The sequence below is a fragment of the Heptranchias perlo genome, chromosome 4 (assembly GCF_035084215.1).
Source record: "Heptranchias perlo isolate sHepPer1 chromosome 4, sHepPer1.hap1, whole genome shotgun sequence".
NCBI classification, from domain to species: Eukaryota; Metazoa; Chordata; class Chondrichthyes; order Hexanchiformes; family Hexanchidae; genus Heptranchias; species Heptranchias perlo.
In genome coordinates this window covers 61262734-61285939 of record NC_090328.1, presented here as the reverse complement: position 1 = coordinate 61285939, position 23206 = coordinate 61262734, and the positions used below count along the sequence as shown (strand labels likewise).

The window sequence follows — 23206 nt, the reverse complement described above, 5'->3', positions numbered from 1 at the left end:
CAGCACTGTGGGAGAACCGTCACCACACGGACTGCAGTGGTTCAAGGCGGCGGCTCACCACCACCTTCTCAAGGGCAATTAGGAATGGGCAATAAATGCTGGCCTCACCAGCGATGCCCACATCCCATGAACGAATAAAAAAAAAATCATGTTGCAACTCCAGCCTGCAATTTCAGTTTTTGCAAGCATTGAGATTTGATTCGGTGTACCTTTCTGCACATGAAGATAAATATCTGGTGCAGTCTGTACCATTCCTTTTATCTCATCTCCAGCATACCAACAAAAGATAAGCTACGCAAGTGTTAATTACAATAATCGTTATGTACATCTATGTGCTGCCTGTAAGATGATCAGCCACCAGGTTTCTCCTTTGCCTAACAGAAATGCCTGTCTACCTAAATGTCTGTTTCCCTATTCTCTCACTGTTAAGGGAATTGTTTTTTTTAAATATATTATTAAAATGAACTGTTAACCCAAGTAAAACATTTAGTTCATAGTGATTAGTTTTTACACTTTTCTATTAACTTTGCTGTCTTAAATAAAATACAAGAAATAGTATTAACTATTTAACAACAAAAAACAGTGAGAAGTAAAACAATGAATTTGTTTAAATCGGTGCTCGTGTCACTGGACTTGATATCTATCCATCCCCCACAGGCACACTGTGGCTGCAGTATGTAGTACCTACAATATGCACTGCAGCAACTCACCAAGGTTACATCGACAGCATCTTCCTCTCCTGTGACATCTACCACTGAGGAGGACAAGAGTAGTGGGAACAACCATCGCCTTCAAGCACCCACCATCCTAGCTTGGACATAGATCACATTCTTTCATCAACACTGGGTCAGAACCCTGGAATTGCCTACCTAACACCATTGTGGGAGTACTATGACCATGGGGAAGGCAGGGGTTTCAAGGAGAAGGCCCCCGCCATCTTCTAATTGCAACTAGGGATGGGCAATAAATGCAGCCTTGCTAACATCGCCCAAATCCAGAGAACAAGAAAAGAATATGAAAATAAAGGATCCTATTAACGTATGACGTTAGTTTTGTATCACGATTCTTTACCCACAGGGTAAGCAAAACATTTCTTTTGAAAAAAAAATCTCATTTTAATTTAGTATTGAACGATTACCTCCGAAAGCTGCAAAATTTGGATCTATATGCAAAGGGTTCCAGTCTCCATTCAGTCGATACAAAGCAGCCTGTAACACAGTGAAAACATGCATTTACTATAAGTTAACAGAATAAAGTATACATTTTGATAATATTCAGAAGTACAGATCGTAAATATAGATATCCACTCAATAACATTTCAACTCACTTTCCACAATCAACTAAATTTGCAACTCTGTTTAACCTGTTAGCCTGTAACATTTATATTTTAAATTATGCACACGTAACCAACAAAGTGCTGACGACTGACAGAATTCTACTTTTAGTTTTAGCACTTTTTTTTATATATTAGATGCCAAAATTAGAGAAATCTACTAGCAGCTTGAAATGGAGTGGCTAATTTGGTCTACCATTTCAGTGAACATTCCAAACTTCACCAGGAAAGCATGTCCCTATGAAAATAGATTCTGCTTTTTCCTTATATCTCATTGCTTCTTTTTCAGAACTCCTCTGAAGTTTTCCTACAATATTAATACAATTTAATTAATTAAATGCATTTCAAAAGGAACTTGCCTATTTATGTACAGCCAACTTATCAAATTAAATTCAAAATAAAGCAGTTAACTTTGTTTTGAAAAGGAAATGTTCCACAAAACTACTTGCATAAACTAAGTTTTTCAGAATTTCAACCAGGTAATCTGCAAATTTGCCTATGTTGAATATTTAAAGATATTGGGGGAAAAATTGGATAAGGGCCGTTTTTGGGCGCAGATAGCGTAATGTGCTATTACTCTGCGCTCAATGACCCCTGCGCAGGCAGGACGCACGTTTCAGCCCGTTCGAGGACTCACCTGCAATCAGCGTTCCATTCTGAGCCTCGCAAGTGGAATCAATGCAATTCGCACTTTCCAAAACCAAGGGGAGCTCAGTCTCTTAAATGGAGGATGTTTCTTAGAAATCTCCTAAAGGAACCTGTTATTTGCTGAAAATAACAGTCTACTGTCTGCACAGAGTCTGAATGGAGATCAGACATTGCACACTTAAAACAAAGATGCAGGTCCCATCCCTATGTTTACACACTGATGAGTTATATTAAAACATTGAATTAAGGTTGCGCACTACTAAATTCCACATCCTCCAATCTGCCGATCTGAGTTGGTACCAGGCCTGCGAGAGTGCATGCACCAAGGTTCTCTGCTGATGCACTAGAGGCCTTGCTGCAAAAGGTGGACAGGAGGAGGGACATCCTATATCTGCGGGGGGAGGGGGGCAGCAAGAGGACCCTCAGACATATATCCAAAAGGCAGTGGGAGGCAGCGGGGGACAAAGTCAATGCCAGGCACATAGCATCATGAATATGGATGCAGTGCAGGAAGAAGATCAATGCTTTGACATGAGAGGTCAACTGTCAAGTGGAGTCTCCGACCAACTGCACCACGCCACCCCCCCACCACCCACGTACCAACAAACTCACTCTTTCCGTCAGTACTCAACTCTTCCAACCAGATGCTTCCTCTCACCCTTACACAATACCACTGTTGCAAGCCACCCACCCACAACTCACAGGCCACACACACTGGCAGCTATTCAACCATGACAGGCATATCACACCCAGACACACGTTGCACTTTCTTGCAGGAGAAGGTGGCGCATATTAGGAGGCAGCAAGTGGCAGTCGCATTTAGCCCCTCGAGCCTGTTCCACCATTCAATGAGATCATGGTGGACCTGTGACCTCACTCCATATACCCGCCTTAGCCCCATATCCCTTAATACCCTTGGTTCACTGAAATCTATCAATCTCAGATTTAACTTTCACAATTGAGCTAGCATCAACTGCCGAATGCTGAAAAGCGTTCCAAACGTCTCCCACCCTTTGCGTGCAGAAGCATTTCCTAACTTCACTCTTGCATGTCCTGGCTCTAAATGTTGGACTATGGGAGATAACCTTAGTATTCAAGTCTAGGAAACCTCCAAAAACAGTTACAAAGGTCTCGGCAGCCAGAAGCAATAATCCAGCCACTAACCTGTTAATCCTGCATGGTCCTCCAAGCACTCTAAGACACGTTCAGATGGTTGGGGTTAAGATTGTGTGTTGAGTTGAGCGCTAAGTCCCAAAATGGTGTCTATCACTTTAAATCAGTGTTGCACACTGTTTGAAGCCATTTTCTCCCTACTTTACATGATTCCAGCATTCGTTATCTGCGCCTGCACAAACTTCTATACCAAGATGGCGTCTGGCGCACGTCACGCTGGAAACGTGTGTGCCCATCCAAGACGCCATCTTGGATGTCAGAGAGGCCGTGTAGTGCCAAAACAACGGGCGCTACACGGCCCAATTTAGCGCCCATTAGCTCCAATTTTGCTTAAAATTGACCAGTTAATTTTCAGCCAAAAAAAAATCTACTCCCACTCAAAGTAACTATTTCCCCATTTGTCCAACTTTAAAATATTCATTGCTATTGAATATTTAACATGTTAGTAACATTTTCTTATAACATGAAATTCAAACAAATTTGGAGTTAGAAGATATATTAGGAGATGGCTGCAACCCAATGATATTCTCAAATTGCATACAGTTATCAGATCACTAGACTGTGAAGTTAACATTCATGTTCATGAAACAAATGTCTTTTAATTAACTGTGAAGTTACAAATGGCTGCTGTACAAAATAAATCTGCCCACTAGTCCATTTTATAAAAGGTAGCATAGAGATTATTTACATATTGAATACATGGGAAAGGGACTTCAAAAAGTTTAGGGCAGATTTTACATACCCAATGGAGAGCTGTGACTGCAGGGTGTCAGTACATCATGAGAACACATAGGCCCATAAACTATGATTTTCCAAATGTTAATTTTAATGGGAAGAAAACCTTGGGATGTGCACCCACGATTTCCGGCAAAGCATTTCCTGCGAGTGCTGTTACCTGCTGTGCATGCAGAATCAGCCCTCTTGTGCAGCAGAATCAACCTTGAGGACTGCAGCAAGATTTTTGAATCAAAATGAAAACAAATAGGTTATTTAAAGTTTGATCAGAATTAAGACTGCTGAATATGGACCTGTAAACTGTTAAGTATTTGAATGTTCAGGTGGATTTTTTAGAAATGTTTCCTATAAATAATTTACATTTTTAAAATTAAGAACATCCGGTGCTCATAGGATTAAAATGCTAATGACAATACACATTTAAGAACAGTGAGATGTCAAACAAGACAATCCAGTGCACTACATTGAATTTAATAAAAATATTGAACACAGTAAACCAGTTATCTCGTGTTTAATGTTTATGTTATAATATATTAAAGATAGTTAGAATGAACAATGTAACAGCATTTGCTGCTGTACAAATAAAACTTTACTGATACAAGTAGCAGATCTCCTGTGATGTTGCCAATGGTAAGGCAAAGGATACACCATGTTATAAGGACAGGAGTATTATATCATACAATACACAATGTATTAATCTGCTGCTTAAGTGGAGCTGTATGTAACTAGCATGTCCCTTTGATGCCACAAAGTGCAACAGTTGTGCTTTCCTGAAGTTATTTAAAAGCGAATTGCTTTCAGGCAGATCCTCTGGTCGATTAAAAATCCAATGGCATTTGTATATATACTGTTACTGGGAAACTTTTGAGCAGGATTCAAACTGGCATTTTCTCTTCTTTTGTTCAAAAATAGAGTGACAGAAATTTATATGCATGATTGTTAGTCACTTGCAGTGTGATGGATGTATCTAAAAATATATAAATAACTCCAAAAACAGGTGCAATGAGGACCATTATCTACCACCGTTGATTTTATTTAGGCTATCTTTGCATTGAGAGGGTATGTTGTTCATATCTTCCCTTGTGAATACTTGAAGGAAGTAGTCAAGCAGAATGTTTCCTATTTTATGCTCATCCTCAGTTTCAAGCCCGTTTGTGTCTTTTACAGTTTCCCCCTTTTTTCTGACTGCCCTCTTGCTGTAATCTCACTTTCCATTTGTGTGCGTTAATCCTGAGCTTGCTGGTTTTGAGGATGTACTTATTCTGTATGCTCAACATTATCACCGGGAATTTCCTCTCGGTTTCTTTGATCGGCTACCATAGCTTTAACTGAAATCCCTGGAACCTTTTTAACCATACCCACCAGGGGAAAACCAGGTGAGTGGGCAGTTAAAATGCCCTGGGGTACTTAACTGCCAGAAAGCCGCCCGAATCCCACCATTTCCAATTTTAAGTGACTCTTCTGGACAGGCGGTTAAACCACCCATCCAAAGCCAGTGGGGTCCTAATTCATATACACTAATCGGGGTCCGATGACACCATCCAGTCCCAACAACGATTTTAACTTCGGGGTTCTTTCCCGCCAGGTGAAGGCTGGCAGAAGTGGGTTGTGAAGCTGAAGAGGGCCTCCAGTTAAGTTTCCTTTTTAAAAACTTTCCTTTATTGGGCCAGGAGGAGTATACCCTTCCCACATCTACCCGACTGTCGGCAGGCAGCCAAGGGACACAAGATTTTCCAGACACCAGCAACCACTTCCCAACTGTTCCAGCCAAGAAGTGGACCAGCAGCATGTTAATGAGGCCTGGTGGTTAAAAGTGCCTTGGCCTCAAGCTGTCATGGGCAGACGGGAAACTAACTGAAACCAGTGGTTTCTCACCAGAAACCTGCTGGCAGTTTAATGACCCCTCCCTCCCTCCCCCCCTCCCCTTATATATCTACCCTGAATTTCTACCAATCTTTCATCAAAGTTATGGGACCAATCGGGAGAACCCTTGAGGAAATACCCGTACAAATCTTCAACAGCGTTTCACTTGTCTGCCACTGAAGTGTTGTTGAACATCCTCTCCCAACTTAACAGCTTTAGTTGCTCTCTTATTTCATCAAATTTAGTCCCTTTAAAATGATATACCTGGTTCGTAGTCTTGAGTATTTCTGACTCCCAGCTCATAATAAACTATCATTCTGTGATTACTGTCCTCCAGGAATGCTACAACTTCTACTTCCTTTACATTTTCTGGGTCATTAGTGAATACAAGGCAAGATTTCCTGGGTTAAAAAGCAAGCTTGCATTGTAAGTACCAACTCTGACTCTCAACCACTTAGGTTTTCCCAGTTTGTATTAGGTTGATGAAGCCTCCTCTTAAAATAACCTTCCTGTTTTTACATATCCTTCTTATTTCTTCATGAAGCAAATTATCTTCTTTCCTTTGCTGACCTGGTGGTCAATGGCATACCCCTAGTTTAGCTTTGATTTGTTTTAGCATTGGAGATGAGTAACCAGAGTAATTCATTTTGTAGAATCAACTTTTACCTCTCAAGTGTCCCTGATAGAGGGCTGCACTATCTCCTTTTATGTCCACTCAGTCTTTTCTAAGCACTTTATATACCGAAATGTTATATTCATTTCCATCCTCTTGATTTAATCATGTACCTGATATTCCCACCACATCATAGTTCCATGCTGTCACAACAGCCTCCAGCATGTTTTTTCTAATGCTACTAGCTTCATGTACATACATATTATTATAGATTTGCCTCCTCTCATGTGAGTCTCTGGCTCACGTGTTTCTCCGAATTCCTCAGTTCGTATCCACCAGCTTCTACCCTATGACCTGTCTCACTTGATCCCCTTTCCACCCTGTCCATCCCCCCAACTAGTTTAAATGATTTTCTATTGCTGCCTCAATGTTCCTTGCAAGTCTCTTTGACCCTACTTAGTTTAAGTATAGCCCGTTTCTACTGATCCTTTTTATTCGGGAAGAAATCCCAGTTATTAATGGCGGCAGCGTTGTTGTACTCACACCATGCTGCCAGCCACTCATTTACCTCAATCCTTTTGTTGAAATCTTTTCCTTTTCCAATACTAAAAGTATACTATAGAACAATACTTTGCCTCTACTATCTTTGATTTGGGCCAATCCTGTACCTTTTAAGGCTTATATATTAGCTCTATTTTGTCAATAGGTTAATGGGGGGCTGTATGGTCAATTCTTGGAGAGGTTCTCTTTTTGATTACCAATGACTTTCTTAGCACTTATTTCAATTATTGTTCCCAAATTATTTGATTTTCCTGCTCAAGTATCTCTTGTAACTCCTCTTTTATATCTGTGAACAGTACTGTACCAAGGAATGCTTTAGGTTGTTTATTAATTTTCCATTGATCTGGATCCCAATTTCCAAGTGCAAAATACGAATTGAATTAAAGGCAAGGAGTTATTAAATAGCACGCACATTGCAAACCAGGCAGAATTTCCTTTGGACCAATTAAATGAGAGAACTTTCTTAATGCCTCTTTTTTTTCTAACAGAGCAAGTCTAATGACATACAGGTCACAGAAACAACTTATAATGCCTTGATCCATCTTTCGCAGAAACTTATTTACTCTCATCCATTGCAAACACTTAGTCCACATTTTTCAGCATGATAATATTTAGCATAATTCTTAAAGGGTACTGTATTAATTGCATTAGTTTCCCCATATTTGCAAACAATTTCCAACACGAGATCTCCTGTTCCTACAATATGGTAGGTCAGTAATCCTCGCCTCCATTTCAAAAACTATTAATTTGCATTTGAATTGGAATGCATTATAGCATTCATTATAAAAAGAAATGAGTATTTCCAATTCACCCTATTTAGGTTTACAAGACGTTAATTTTCGGTTGAAAGCAAGCTCACACAAACTGGTGCAAGTACATAACAATAACTGAGCACATTACAAGTACTGTATACCTGGTCTACACTTGTGACATCACTTATCATGGCATCTGGGGGTCGGTTGGGAGGATTCATAGTAGCCTGGAAAAAACAAAAATGATCTTAATATTCATACAAGATGCTCAATAATGAACCAATAAATACATGACCATAAGCTTGGTCAAAGAGGTAAATTTTCCAAGTGCAAAAAAGAATTGAATTAAAGGCAAGGAGTTATTAAATAGCAAACACATTGCAAACCAGGTAGAATTTCCATTGGGCCAATTAATTCTGAGACAACTTTCTTAATGCCTCTTTTTTTTCTAACAGAGACGGAAAGGTGTCGGGAGGGAATTCGAGAGCTTACGGCCTAGACAGCTGAAGGCACTGTCGCCAATAGTGGACAAAGGAAGTGGGGGGTGCACAAGAGGCCAGAGTTGGAGGAATGCAAAATTCTCAGAAGGTTGTCGGGCTGGAGGAGGCTCAAGAGATGGGATGAGAATTGTGAAATCGAGGCGTTGGTGGACTGGGAACCAACATAGGTCAGCGAGCACAGGGATGATGGACAAATGGAACTAGATGCGAGGGTTTCAGATGAGGTAGGAGTAAAGACAGGCAATATTACAACGGTGGAAATAGGTGGTCTTGGCGATGGAGAGGATATGGGGTCAAAAGCAGAGCTCAGGGTCAAATAAGATGCCGAGGTTGCAAACACTCTAGTTCAGCCTGAGGCAGTGGCCAGGGAAGCGGGTGGAACCAGTGGCTAAGGAACAGAGTTTGTGGCGGGGATCGAAGACCATGGCTTTGATCTTCCCAATGTTTAACTGGAGGAAATTGCAGGACTGGATGTGGAACAAGCAGTCTGACAACACAGAGACAGTAGAAGAGTCGAAAGAGGTGGTGGTGAGGTAGTGCGAGGTGTTGTTAGCATACACAGGGAACCTCATGTTACACCATGAGAGTGTGGTATAAAATATGATCAATCACAGAAAATTGGATAGCAGTTCTATTTTACACTGATCTGCTGTAAAAATAAGTCAAACACTTTAATACTTATTACATCTCTATCGGAGGGGATTTCACCTCACCACTGAAGATCTTACCCCCCCCATGCCCCCAATTTCAAAACCTGTGGAGAAGAATTAAAAAGTTTGAAGTTTGGAGCAGATATATTATGGTCCGGAATTTCCTCAAATGGCACATCTGGAAGATATTTTTTTTTTATATTCGTTCACGGGATGTGGGCGTCGCTGGCAAGGCCGGCATTTATTGCCCATCCCTAATTGCCCTTGAGAAGGTGGTGGTGAGCCACCTTCTTAAACCGCTGCAGTCCGTGTGGTGACGGTTCTCCCACAGTGCTGTTAGGAAGGGAGTTCCAGGATTTTGACCCAGCGACAATGAAGGAACGGCGATATATTTCCAAGTCGGGTTGGTGTGTGACTTGGAGGGGAACGTGCAGGTGGTGTTGTTCCCATGCGCCTGCTGCCCTTGTCCTTCTAGGTGGTAGAGGTCGTGGGTTTGGGAGGTGCTGTCGAAGAAGCCTTGGCGAGTTGCTGCAGTGCATCCTGTGGATGGTGCACACTGCAGCCACAGTGCGCCGGTGGTGAAGGGAGTGAATGTTTAGGGTGGTGGATGGGGTGCCAATCAAGCGGGCTGCTTTATCTTGGATGGTGTCGAGCTTCTTGAGTGTTGTTGGAGCTGCACTCATCCAGGCAAGTGGAAAGTATTCCATCACACTCCTGACTTGTGCCTTGTAGATGGTGGAAAGGCTTTGGGGAGTCAGGAGGTGAGTCACTCGCCGCAGAATACCCAGCCTCTGACCTGCTCTCGTAGCCACAGTATTTATATGGCTGGTCCAGTTAAGTTTCTGGTCAATGGTGACCCCCAGGATGTTGATGGTGGGGGATTCGGTGATGGTAATGCCGTTGAATGTCAAGGGGAGGTGGTTAGACTCTCTCTTGTTGGAGATGGTCATTGCCTGGCACTTATCTGGCGCGAATGTTACTTGCCACTTATCAGTCCAAGCCTGGATGTTGTCCAGGTCTTGCTGCATGCGGGCTCGGACTGCTTCATTATCTGAGGGGTTCCGAATGGAACTGAACACTGTGCAGTCATCAGCGAACATCCCCATTTCTGACCTTATGATGGAGGGAAGGTCATTGATGAAGCAGCTGAAGATGGTTGGGCCTGGGACACTGCCCTGAGGAACTCCTGCAGCAATGCCCTGGTGCTGAGATGCTTGGCCTCCAACAACCACTACCATCTTCCTTTGTGCTAGGTATGACTCCAGCCACTGTAGAGTTTTCCCCCTGATTCCCATTGACCTCAATTTTACGAGGGCTCCTTGGTGCCACACTCGGTCAAATGCTGCCTTGATGTCAAGGGCAGTCACTCTCACCTCACCTCTGGAATTCAGCTCTTTTGTCCATGTTTGGACCAAGGCTGTAATGAGGTCTGGAGCCGAGTGGTCCTGGCGGAACCCAAACTGAGCATCGGTGAGCAGGTTATTGGTGAGTAAGTGCCGCTTGATAGCACTGTCGATGACACCTTCCATCACTTTGCTGATGATTGAGAGTAGACTGATGGGGCGGTAATTGGCTGGATTGGATTTGTCCTGCTTTTTGTGGACAGGACATACCTGGGCAATTTTCCACATTATCGGGTGGATGCCAGTGTTGTAGCTGTACTGGAACAGCTTGGCTAGAGGCGCAGCTAGTTCTGGAGCACAAGTCTTCAGCACTACAGCTGGGATGTTGTCGGGGCCCATAGCCTTTGCTGTATCCAGTGCACTCAGCCGTTTCTTGATATCACGTGGAGTGAATCGAATTGGCCGAAGACTGGCTTCCGTGATGGTGGGGATATCGGGAGGAGGCCGAGATGGATTATCCACTCGGCACTTCTGGCTGAAGATGGTTGCAAACGCTTCAGCCTTGTCTTTTGCACTCACGTGCTGGACTCCGCCATCATTGAGAATGGGGATGTTTGCAGAGCCTCCTCCTCCCGTTAGTTGTTTAATTGTCTACCACCATTCACGACTGGATGTGGCAGGACTGCAGAGCTTTGATCTGATCCGTTGGTTGTGGAATCGCTTAGCTCGGTCTATAGCATGTTGCTTCCGCTGTTTAGCATGCATGTAGTCCTGAGTTGTAGCTTCACCAGGTTGGCACCTCATTTTTAGGTACGCCTGGTGCTGCTCCTGGCATGCTCTTCTACACTCCTCATTGAACCAGGATTGATCCCCTGGCTTGTTGGTAATGGTAGAGTGAGGAATATGCCAGGCCATGAGGTTACAGATTGTGCTGGAATACAATTCTGCTGCTGCTGATGGCCCACAGCGCCTCATGGATGCCCAGTTTTGAGCTGCTAGATCTGTTCTGAATCTATCCCATTTAGCACGGTGGTAGTGCCACACAACACGTTGGATGGTGTCCTCAGTGTGAAGACGGGATTTCATCTCCACGAGGACTGTGCGGTGGTCACTCCTACCAATACTGTCATGGACAGATGCATTTGCGACAGGTAGATTGGTGAGGACGAGGTCAAGTAAGTTTTTCCCTCGTGTTGGTTCGCTCACCACCTGCCGCAGGCCCAGTCCAGCAGCTATGTCCTTCAGGACTCGGCCAGCTCGGTCAGTCGTGGTGCTACCGAGCCACTCTTGGTGATGGACATTGAAGTCCCCCACCCAGAGTACATTTTGTGCCCTTGCTACCCTCAGTGCTTCCTCCAAGTGGTGTTCAACATGGAGGAGGACTGATTCATCAGCTGAGGGAGGACGGTAGGTGGCAATCAGCAGGAGGTTTCCTTGCCCATGTTTGACCTGATGCCATGAGATTTCATGGGGTCCAGAGTCAATGTTGAGGACTCCCAGGGCCACTCCCTCCTGACTGTATATCACTGTACCGCCACCTCTGGTGGGTCTGTCCTGCCGGTGGGACAGGACATACCCAGGGATGGTGATGGAAGAGTCTGGGACGTTGGCTGAAAGATATGATTCTGTGAGTATGGCTATGTCAGGCTGTTGCTTGACTGGTCTGTGGGACAGCTCTCCCAATTTTGGCACAAGTCCCCAGATGTTAGTAAGGAGGACCTTACCCCAATTTTCCCATTGTCGACTAATGCAGAAATTTCCTGAGAATTGCATTAGCATATGCTGGAATGTAAAAACAGCATAATACTACATGTGTTTATTAACATTTACCTTAACTTTATCAGATGTCCTTTTTCCACCAAAGCCTCCAGCCCCCACAACAAATATAGAGAACTGGTTGTAGCAGACTAAGTCTCTCTCATTGTAAGTATGAACTGAAAGGCAAGTAGAACTACAGTTAGCTCCAGATATATTCAATATAGGTGATGTTTATCTGTAAAAGTTTAAGAAAAAAAAAACTTTAATGGATGCCTGCATGACCCAGGCACTCAGATAAAGTTAGCATTTGGTCAATCGGCTGGGTATTCCTCGCCACTCACCTATTGTTCCTCCAAGTCTTGAGTGTATGAGGCCAAAAATCTGCAGCCTCCAGCCGTAACCCTGATTCTGCTTTCAAATTGTTTTCAAATGCAGGACGGAGTAGGTAATTTACATGTATGCTTTCTGAGTAATATAATATTGTGTTTAAATAGGAACATTTAACACTATATAGCATCATCATTTTCACCCAATATCCTCTTTACTATGAATGGACCTTATGTTGTGCATTTTGAGGCACAGGAAGCAAGGAGACAAATGTACTGTCAACTATTTAAATTGAGCCCTTCTCAATAGAGTTAAAATTGTTTTGCTCGAATTCAACCTTAGACCCATCTTGCAAAGTGATGACGTGAGAATTAGAGTAATGGCAAGCAAACAAGAAAAAAAATAAGAGTCAAAGATTGATAAGGAGCACAAGGCAGTTTAAAGTAGATGACTTCATCAAAAATTCACTATGAAACCTAAAGTGAAAAAGTTTACGAGATATGTAACTTACCATCTATAAGTATAACAGCACCAGATCCTTTATCAAGAACATCTGCAATAGTGCCCTCTGATTTCAGTGTCCCTAACAAATAAAACAAACATGATTATCCTTAAATGATTAGACTTTTTAATTCTCCAAAAACAGCAGGAGGAGAGATTGAGTGGAGTGGGCCAGTACTCTTTGGAGATTAGAAGAATGAGAGGTGATCTCATTGAAACATACAAGATTCTGAGGGGGCTTGACAAGGCAGATGCTGAGAGGCTGTTTCTCCTGGTTGGAGTGTCTAGAACTAGGGGGCATAGTCTCAGGATAAGGGGTCGGCCATTTAAGACTGAGATGAGGAGGAATTTCTTCACCTCAGGGTTGTGAATCTTTGGAATTCTCTACCCCAGAGGGCTGTGGGTGCTCAGTCGTTGAGTACTTTCAAGGGATATGGGGATCGGGCAGGAAAGTGGAGTTGAGGTGGAAGATCAGCCATGATCTTGTTAAATGGTGAAGCAGGCTCGAGGGGCTATATGGCCTACTCCTGCTCCTATTTCTTATGTTCTTATATTCTTATGCATGCTTAGTTAGGGAAAGACTGTCACTTTGCATCAGATCAGTAAAGTCAACTTATGAAATTACACAACTTTTCAATCTGAACACTACTAACTAATATTTAACAGATATTTCCATAATTATCTTACTGCATTATTAAAAATACATTTTCTTGTGTTACCTAGTTTAAAAAGAATAATCATGCCAAGCTATATATTTTAAAAAATGCCTATTGGTTTTATCACCTGTAAGTGATAATATCTTGAAAACATTAACCAAATCTGACAGAGCAGCAGCAACAACTTACATTGCTATACCACTTATTATGTACAAATTTACATATCAGAGTGATTTATATGGAGGTAGATAGCAAAATGGACACCAAACAAGGTGGAAATGGAAGGTTAGGAGGGGGCAAAAGCTCAATCTAAAAGGAAAGCATTGAGGAGGTTTCTGAAAAACAGGTAGGGAAGTGACATGGCAGAGATGCTGAGGGTGGGAATTCCAGAAGGCAGAAGCAAGGTGGCTGAAGGAATGACACCAATGATGAAACAGAAGGACTGGGGAATAGGACGTATGCTGGTGCTGGAAGACAAGAGGATGCACACAGAAGTAGGACTGGAGGATATAATAAAGGTTGGCAGGGGGAGGGGAGTGGGGGGGAAGAGGAGGACAATGGAGGAAGCTGAAGTTGAGGGCGAGAATTATGCATTTAGTTTTCGGGGACACAGGCAGCCGGGGTACTTGGCAAGGACAGGGGTGATGGGGACTCAGGATTTGGTGTCAGTGAGGACATGGAATAAGGCATTCTGGATAACTTGTAGTTTATGGATGATGTAAGTAGGAAAGCTGGTAAGGTGAGTTTGGCAGAAGTCCAGCCATTAAATGATAAAAGCATGGATTAGCTTTTCAATGGCAGAGAAGAGTTGGGTGAAAACAAGCGATGTAAACATGAAACAAAGTGGCCTTGGTGATGGATCAGTTGCAAGTGAGGAGGCTACACTCAGGAGTGAGCAGTACACCAAGATTCCACTCTTCTGGGCTTAGCCTGAAGTTCCACCTGGGGAGGGAGATGGAGACATGTAGGTTTATGCAGACTACTTTGGCTTTGCTGACATTAAGCCAAGGTATTCAAGAATAAGAAATCTGCTTTTACCTGAGTATACTAAGTTGAATGCATGCATAGACTGAACCAGAAAAGACTCAACCCATTTATTTAACGGGATTGCCTCCATTACATACAACCTTGTAAAGCAAGCAAAGCCACTGCCAACTGAGCTAGTAAGGCCTCCCTTGAGAGGTTTTGGTGGTGCCTCTGACAATTGAGTGCCAGCTCCACGATATATAAAAAAAAGCCATTGATATCAGGACTGGCATTTTGGGTCTTCAGTTTCAGCATTGTTGACCAGTGTAGAATTTCTACTGACACTGGAGAAAATTCATTCAGCCACATTTCTACCTCAACACATTTATGTGCCTCAGCCTTCAAAGCACTCAATGCAGATCATTAATCTTAAGCTTCCTGCTGGATAAATGCATAAATTTAGATGCTTGAGGATTTCATGTTTTAATCACTTTGATTGAAAATAGTTTTGAATTTTCTTTGATGATTTTTGCAGAGCAGAATATCAATAATAATAGATATCTAAATCTCATCAATTTACAAGCAAACACTGCTATTAGTAATCACTATCACAGACCGTCAGCTGTGCTCAATGGTAGCACTTTCGTCTGAGTCTGAAAGTTGTGGGCTCAAGTACCACTGTAGAGGTGTGAGCACGTAATCTAGCCTGACGCTGTAGTGCAGTACTGAGGGAGTGCTGCACTGCTGCAGGTGCTGTCCTTCGGATGAGATGTTAAACCAAGGCCCCATCTGCCCTCTCAGGTGGACATAAGAGATTACATGGCACTGTTCAAAGGCAATATTTACGCTTCAATCAACAACACTAAAACAGATGATCTAGTCATTATCACATTGCTGTTTGTGAGATCTTGCTGCATGCAAATTGGCTGCATTACAAATTGACTACACTTCAAAAATACTTCATTGGCTGTAAAATGCTTTGGGACGTCCTGAGGTCGTGAAAGGCGCTATATAAATGCAAGTTCTCTCTATCTTCTTACTTAATGACACAGACGTGAATCCAAAAATCACATCTATTACAGGGTGTATATTTTCAATAAACCCTTGCCCCCTACATGTTGCGATGACGTTGATCGTTACAGCACTACAGAGCAGGCATGAATTTAGGTTCAACATCCACTTTGCTTAATTGTCAATCTAAGCTTGCAAAGTAGGAATGTGGTGGACAGAAACTGCACCCTGCAATGGGCAGAAAAAACAAAAATCAGAAGAGTTACACATCAGCAGTCCCCAACTCTTCTTGGTGGCCAAATACTATAGGAAGCAGACAGTGCGCCAAGGATATGGCATGCATCCACCCTCTTGACATCAAAGGAGTCAAGATCAGGAGGACTGAAGATAAAGGATAAGTTCCAAATTACCCAAAGAGAACTTTTTTTAAAAATTAAATCCTTCCAAACGATTGCAACTTTACAAATTGCTTTGATACTCTAAAATAATCTTTCGTTTCAAGAGGATAATTAATAACATTTGTCATTTCATTCAAGAAATTCTCTCTTATATTTGTTCTTGGGATATGGGAAGACTAGCCTTGAAATTGGATCTCACACAAATTTGGGTGAAAGCCACGTGCAGCTTGTGCTACACCCACTTAATGAGGCCAATTGAAAGACTATGGCAAATTGGCTCTGGGTGCCAGTTGCAGCTCACTGGTCACAGGGGTGGTAGCAAGATTGGCCGGCTACGATGCTGGCCGAGAACCTAAGTTAAGTTCTGGGGGGGTACCCCCCCCCCACCCCCCAAAATCGGAAGGAGGGGGCAAGCAGTCCGCAGTTTTAATGTGCAGCCTGGAGGAGCCGGAAAACGGGCACATGTTCCAGTTTCACCCCTAGTATTTATTGCCAATCCCTAGTTCCCAGAAGGCATTGAGTCAACCACACAGTGTAAGATTGCCATCAAATGTAGGCCAGAACAGGTACAAGTGACACCTTCCCTTCCCTGAAAGACAGCTGAGTTTTTACAACAATCCAAAAGCTTTCATGGCTACTTTTCCTGGTGCAAGGAAAAAAATTAACCGATTTATTGAATTCATTTCAATAGCTATAGTAGGTTTTGAGCTCACAGCCTCTAGGTTGCAAGTCTAGTACCATAACCACTCGGCTACAGTACCTATGTTACCATTTGCTGTAATGCAAATTCTTACCAGTAACATTTGACTCCAAGAGTATCCCCGAGGTAACACTAACCCCTTATATGGTCTTTTCAGTGTAAACTGTAGAAATTCTTGTTTAGGATTTTCACACTGTAGGAAATATTGACTTCATATAAATCATAGAATCATACAGCATAGAAAGAGGCCCTTTGGTCCATCGAGCCTATGCCAGCTCTTTTTAAAAGTTATCCAATTAGTCCCACTCCCCTGCTTTTTATCAATAGCCCTGAAAACTTTTCCTTTCCATGTATATATCCAATTCCCTTTTGAAAGTTACTATTGAATCTGCTTCCACTGCCCTTTCAGGCAGTGCATTCCAGATCATAACTTGATGCTTAAAAAAATTCTCATCTCATCTCCCCTCTGGTTCTTTTGCTGATTTTCTTAAATCCGTGTCCTACATAAGAACATAAGAAATAGGAGCAGGAGTAGGCCAATCGGCCCCTCGAGCCTGCTCCGCCGTTCAATAAAATCATGGCTGATCTGATCCTAACCTCAAATCTAAATTCATGTCCAATTTCCTGCCCGCTCCCCGTAACCCTTAATTCCCTTTACTTCTAGGAAACTGTCTATTTCTGTTTTAAATTTATTTAATGATGTAGCTTCCACAGCTTCCTGAGGCAGCAAATTCCACAGACCTACTACCCTCTGAGTGAAGAAGTTTCTCCTCATCTCAGTTTTGAAAGAGCAGCCCCTTATTCTAAGATTATGCCCCCTAGTTCTAGTTTCACCCATCCTTGGGAACATCCTTACCGCATCCACCCGATCAAGCCCCTTCACAATCTTATATAAGATCGCCTCTCATTCTTCTGAACTCCAATGAGTAGAGTCCCAATCTACTCAACCTCTCCTCATATGTCCGCCCCCTCATCCCCAGGATTAACCGATGAACCTTCTTTGTACTGCCTTGAGAGCAAGTATGTCATTTCTTAAGTCCTCAGGTTACCGGCCCTCTTGCCAGAGGAAAGAGTTTCTCCCTAACTACTCTTATCAAAATCCTTGTACTATTTCTTGTCCTTCAATGAAATCAACAGTTTTGAGGGGCATACAGCACAAGAATAAAAACTAAAGATAATCATTATTTTTCTAAAATTGTGGATACCTGAAGTTGGTAGTGGTTTGTACACCTCCAAATATTGTTCGCCATGTAACACCTGTAAATAGGTACAGAAAACCAATTACACATTTGTGAATCCCTTAGTAAAGCCAGAAAGGGACAAGAACCTTTATTTTCACTTTATTGGGAAAAAAAATGTTTGTCATTGTCCTGTTTAAGCAAGATTTTAAAATTTAGCACACCTTTTTAAAAAATAAAACTACTGAAAGTTGGATGAGCTCACAAAATTTATTTTATCTACAAATAACTTACTAAAATAATCGGGATAAGCAACAAAACTTGAAAATTCCACAAGGTTTTAAATGAGTGCATATCTTGTTTAAAAAGTCATATTTTTTAAAAGCAAAAGGAAGGAACACAGGTACCGTAACCACGGGCTACCCGACATAGCGGGGTGGTCTTGAGCTCCCGGTGATGGCGTTGTCTCCTTTTTTTTTAAAAGGGAGAATTTAATTGCTGCCTGTTCATGCGCCCTTATTTAATCAAAAAGGATATAGAGGATACTGGAGAAGGTGCAAAAAAAATTTACAAGGGTGATACCAGAACTGAGAGGTTATAATTATAATTATAGAATCACAGAATGGTTACAGCGCTGAAGGAGGTCATTCGGCCCATCGAGTCCATGCTGGATCAAGAACGAACGAACAGCCTGGGGCTCTTTTCTCTGGAAAAGAGAAGGCTGAGGGGTGACTTGATAGAGGTCTTTAAGATTATGAAAGGGTTCAACAGGGTAGATGTAGAAATGATGGGCCCAATATTAGGAGGGCGGCGGGTTGGCAGCAGGGGGGTCGACTGGGTGCGTGGGTAACGCGTCCAGTGAAATCGGGGTGCTCCGCACGCAATCGCAGCTTGATTGTAGGTACTTACCTTTGCTTCCGGGTTTCGCGCTCGAAAGCTGCGCAGCGGGCGGACTGCGCATGCGCAGCATAGGCTGTCAACTGGAGGAGCCCTATTTAAAGGGGCAGTCCTCCACTGACTGATGCTGCAGAAAATAGAAAAAATTACAGCATGGAGCAGCCCAGGGGGAAGGCTGCTCCCAGGTTTAATGATGCCTCACTCCAGGTCCTACTGGATGGGGTGAGGAGGAGGGGGAGGACAGAGATCTTCCCCCCCGGCGGGCGGGCGGAAGTGGCCTGCCTCTGCCACCAAGGCTGCCTGGCTCGAGGTGGCAGAGGGGGTCACCTGCACCACCAACATATAGCGCACCTGCATACAGTGCAGGAGGCGCATCAATGACCTAAGTAGGTCAGCTGAAGTGAGTACACTTACTCATTCCCTTACACTCCGTCTGCCACATCACCGCCCCCACCCCACATCTCCTTCTGCACTGCCAACACTACTCTATCATATCACTCCTCACACCCACTCAAAGCTCATCCTCATCTTACCTGCACTTACTCAGCTCGCCAGAACTCATCCCACCACTACCACTCAACCCAATCCTCATACAATCTCATGGCTCTTGCTCATATTCACCCTCTCAAGCATCTCTTTCACGGTCAGCCTCACTCAACCTGCAACTACCTGTGCTGCAGCCACAGGGTATGCATCACATATGTGCAGTAGGAAGCGGAAGGCAAACGTGTCGTGAGCACGAAGGGGATGCACAAGAGTGTTTGAGGGTTTGTCATGGTTTTTAAACTTATATTTGATTTCTGATCAACTCACATTACATATTATATTGTCACCACTACTGCCACGTCTTTGCGAATCTTGTCTGGTTTATGCAATAATGCCCTTTCCTGAGGATCACAATGAAGACCCACAACTGATGCCACCCATTGTGTCACTGCAGAGTGGGTGTAGGTGTATTTGCAGGGCTCTTTTGTGCAGACAACTGAGTGACATCGGCGATGTCCTCGGTGGCACCCTGGAAGGATACGGAGGAGAAGTTGTTGAGGACAGCGGTGACTTTGACAGCAACAGGTAAGAAGATGGTGCTCAGGCCAGCCGGGAGCAGCTCGGCATGAAGGAGGCTGCAGATGTCCATGACTACATGTCAAGTGACTCTGAGCCTCCGTGTGCACTGCTCCTCAGAGAGGTCCAGGAAGCTGAGCCTCAGTCTGTAGGCCCTGTGGCGAGCATAGTGCCTTCTACGATGAATCTCTCTCTGTGGTTGCCCTCCCTTCTGCTGTGCAGGTGGATGTGTCACAGCACTGTGTTGTCGAGCTCCACGTGTCAGAGGTGGACGGCGTGGCCGGTGATGCTGTTCATCCTCCGAGGAGGTCATGACTGCAGCTACGGCGGCCCCCATCCGGAAGATGTACGTTTGAGGGGGTCCGCAAGGTAGGTAAATGTGTCTGCACACCAGGGTAAGTGTGCAATTTGGTGAATTTTATTGTTAGGAGGAGGGTGGTGGAGGCCAAACTTTGTCCAAAGTGACAGAGTGGCCTCCTGCAATGAGCGAGGGTCTCCCCCCACAACCTGTCAAATGGACCTTTGCAGCTACCACAGGCTGATGGCTGCAACACGTCCATTTCAACTGGGAGTGTTTCCCCCAGTATGGTAAACGTTCAGTTGTTTGGAAAATCCCACCCCTCCTAAAATATCATGTTAATCAGGTCTGTAAATGACCTGAAGTACCTACATAATTACCTTAAGTGGCAATTAAAGCCGGCGGGAGTCCCACATGCAGGGGCTGCGCGTGCATGTCAGCGCATCACTGGGGAACCTGGAAGTGGGCAGGTTGGAGCCGGGCTCTGGACCCGCCCCGGGAATCCCCGATTTTCGGAGCCCCCCCCCCCCCAACCGCCACGAACGCACCCTCTCGGGAGGGTGAAAATAGAGCCCGATGTTTCCACTCGTGGGAGACCAAAACTGGGGGCCATAAATATAAAAGATAGTCAGTAATAAATCCAATAGGGAATTCAGGAGAAACTTCTTTACCCAGAGAGTGGTGAGAATATGGAACTTGCAACCACATTAGGACCACTGCTCTTTTTGTTATATATTAATGACCTGGTCTTGGGTATAGAGGGTATAATTTCAAAGTCTGCAGATAACACGAAACTCGGAAATGCAGTAAACAATGTGGAGGATAGTAATAGACTTCAGGAGAACAGACAGACTGGTGAAATGGGCAGACACATGGCAGATGAAATTTAACGCAGAGAAGTGTGAAGTGATACAATCTGGTAGGAAGAATGAGCAGAGGCAATATAAACTAAATGGTGCAATTTTAAAGGGGGTGCAGGAACAGAGAGACCTGAGGGTTCACATACACAAATCTTTGAAGGTGGCAGGACAAGTTGAGAAGGCTGTTAAAAAAAGAATATGGGATCCTGGACTTTATTAATAGAGGCATAGAGTACAAAAGCAAGGAAGTTATGCTAAATGTTTATAAAACACTGGTTAGGCCTCAGCTGGAGTAATGTGTTCAATTCTGGGCACCACACTTTAGGAAGGATGTCAAGGCCTTAGAGAGGGTACAGAAGAGATTTACTAGAATAATACCAGGGATGAGGGACTTCAATTGTGTGGAGAGACTGGAGAAGCTGGGGTTATTCTCCTTAGAACAGAGATAGTTATGGGGAGATTTGACAGAGATGTTCAAAATCACGAATGGTTTTGATAGAGTAAATTAGGAGAAACTGTTTCCAGTGGCAGAAGGGTCAGTAACGAGGGGGCACAGAATTAAGGTGATTAGCAAAGGAGCCAGAGGCTACATGAGGAAACATTTTTTTTTAACGCAGCGAGTTATAGTGCATTCCAGATCATTGTCTGAAAAGGGTGGTGGAAGCAGATTCAGTAGTAACTTTCAGAAGAGAATTGGATAAATACTTGAAAGGAAAAAATTTACAGGGCTATTAGGAAAAGAGCAGGGAAATGGGACTAATTAGACAGCTCTTTCAAAGAGCCAGCACAGACACGATGGGCCGAATGGCGTCCTCCTGTGCTGAGCTTTGCCTACTATGATACATGGAGTAGTTGAGGCAACTAGCATAGATACATTTAAGGGGAAGCTGGATAAGCACACAGGGAGAAAGGAATTAGAAGGATATGCTGAGAGGGTTAGATGATGAGGGGTGGGAGGAGGCTCTTGTGGAGCATAAACACCGGCATACACCATTTGGGCCGAATGTCCCATTTCTGTGCTGTACATTCTGTGTAATTTTACGTACATGCAACTTAAGAAGTGGTCTTTAAAAGGGACCCCTGCAGGCCGCAAACAAGGTAACTGTTTAAAATAGCCTCACCTGAATGTGGCGCTGGGAGCTCAACCCCACATCAAAAGCATGTGGGCTGCTGCCGGCCACTAGGGAACATTTGTACCCTGCAGTCCCATCAAATTACCAGCATATCCATGGAATTTTACTCCAGCAGAAATTCCATGGCTTCAGGACAGGAGGGGAAAATAGAAAAGAAAATTGGTGGACAAAGAAAATTAGTTCATCCTTAATATTTCTATGATGTGGAGATGCCGGTGATGGACTGGGGTTGACAAATGTAAAGAATCTTACAACACCAGGTTATAGTCCAACAATTTTATTTGAAAATCACAAGCTTTCGGAGGCTTTCTCCTTCGTCAGGTGAAAAGGAGAAAGCCTCCGAAAGCTTGTGATTTTCAAATAAAATTGTTGGACTATAACCTGGTGGTGTAAGATTCTTTACATTAATATTTCTAAATTGATGTCCATGAGAAGGTTATCAGATGCTGGGGATCTTAGCAGTAGAATTTGTACAAATTCATATGAATCTTAGTCTTCTCTTGAGAACATAAAAAGAACTTGATGAATTTGGAAATTTTCAAATCAAAACTACATAACAAGGACTTCACCTGTGGGATAAATATGGCTGCTAGCATCAGAAAAATGGATTTAAAAAATTGAGTACAGCATTAGATAATGCTGCAAAATCTTACACTCAGCTACTACAGTTGATGATAGGATTTTACAAGAAGCTAACTTTGGGAAATTTATGTGGAATCACAACTAGAATAGGTGACAGATTGTTGAAAACATCAGCTATACTTGCCTTTGTGAAGTCAATATTCAGTCCAGGAACAGATGCAAGAGCACCATTCATAGAAGCTTGAGCAGGAATGACGCCAAATGTCGGCACACAGAAGAACTCTTCATTTCTTTCAAAAATAAATTTCAAGTGATCTGGATCCCTTGTTGTCATGCCAACTCCAAGAGCATAGAGAATAGGCTGCAGATTGGTGTAGGTATATTCAGTCCTGGGCATTTTTTGACCAACAGCTTCAGCCTGCAATCAAAAACAGATAAACCAAAAATAATTACTTTAAAAAAAGATAAATTTTAAGTCATTCTGGATTGGGGGGGGGGGGGGTAGAATTGTATAGTTTCAAAGTATTCCCGTACAAAACTTGTAGAGAAAAAAAATTAACTATACTATTCAAGTCCAACAGCAGCTCACTGAGTCCATTAGTGGGTTTCTAGACTAGAATAACACTTGCTTATATGGTACAACAAACTTGTACTTATATAGTGCCTTTAACACAGAAAATGTTACAGGGCACTTCGGAGACGCAAGGG

The 23206-nt window shown here is 43.2% G+C and overlaps 1 protein-coding gene across 2 annotated transcripts in view; it reads right to left on the bottom strand.

Annotated features, from left to right (window-relative positions):
- Positions 1 to 23206, bottom strand: part of hsd17b4 (hydroxysteroid (17-beta) dehydrogenase 4) — a 116729-nt gene that overhangs the window by 41201 nt on the left and 52322 nt on the right. For both annotated transcript variants that reach the window (XR_010962688.1, XM_067983011.1), the window contains exons 13-18: positions 22683 to 22916; positions 17694 to 17745; positions 12768 to 12839; positions 12002 to 12105; positions 7840 to 7905; positions 1139 to 1208 (exon numbers count right to left, since the gene is read on the bottom strand). Coding sequence is in view for 1 of the 2 variants with exons in the window: in XM_067983011.1 (XP_067839112.1) it covers positions 1139 to 1208; positions 7840 to 7905; positions 12002 to 12105; positions 12768 to 12839; positions 17694 to 17745; positions 22683 to 22916 (598 nt within the window). In the remaining variant the exon portion in view is untranslated. The remainder of the gene's footprint in view (positions 1 to 1138; positions 1209 to 7839; positions 7906 to 12001; positions 12106 to 12767; positions 12840 to 17693; positions 17746 to 22682; positions 22917 to 23206) is intronic.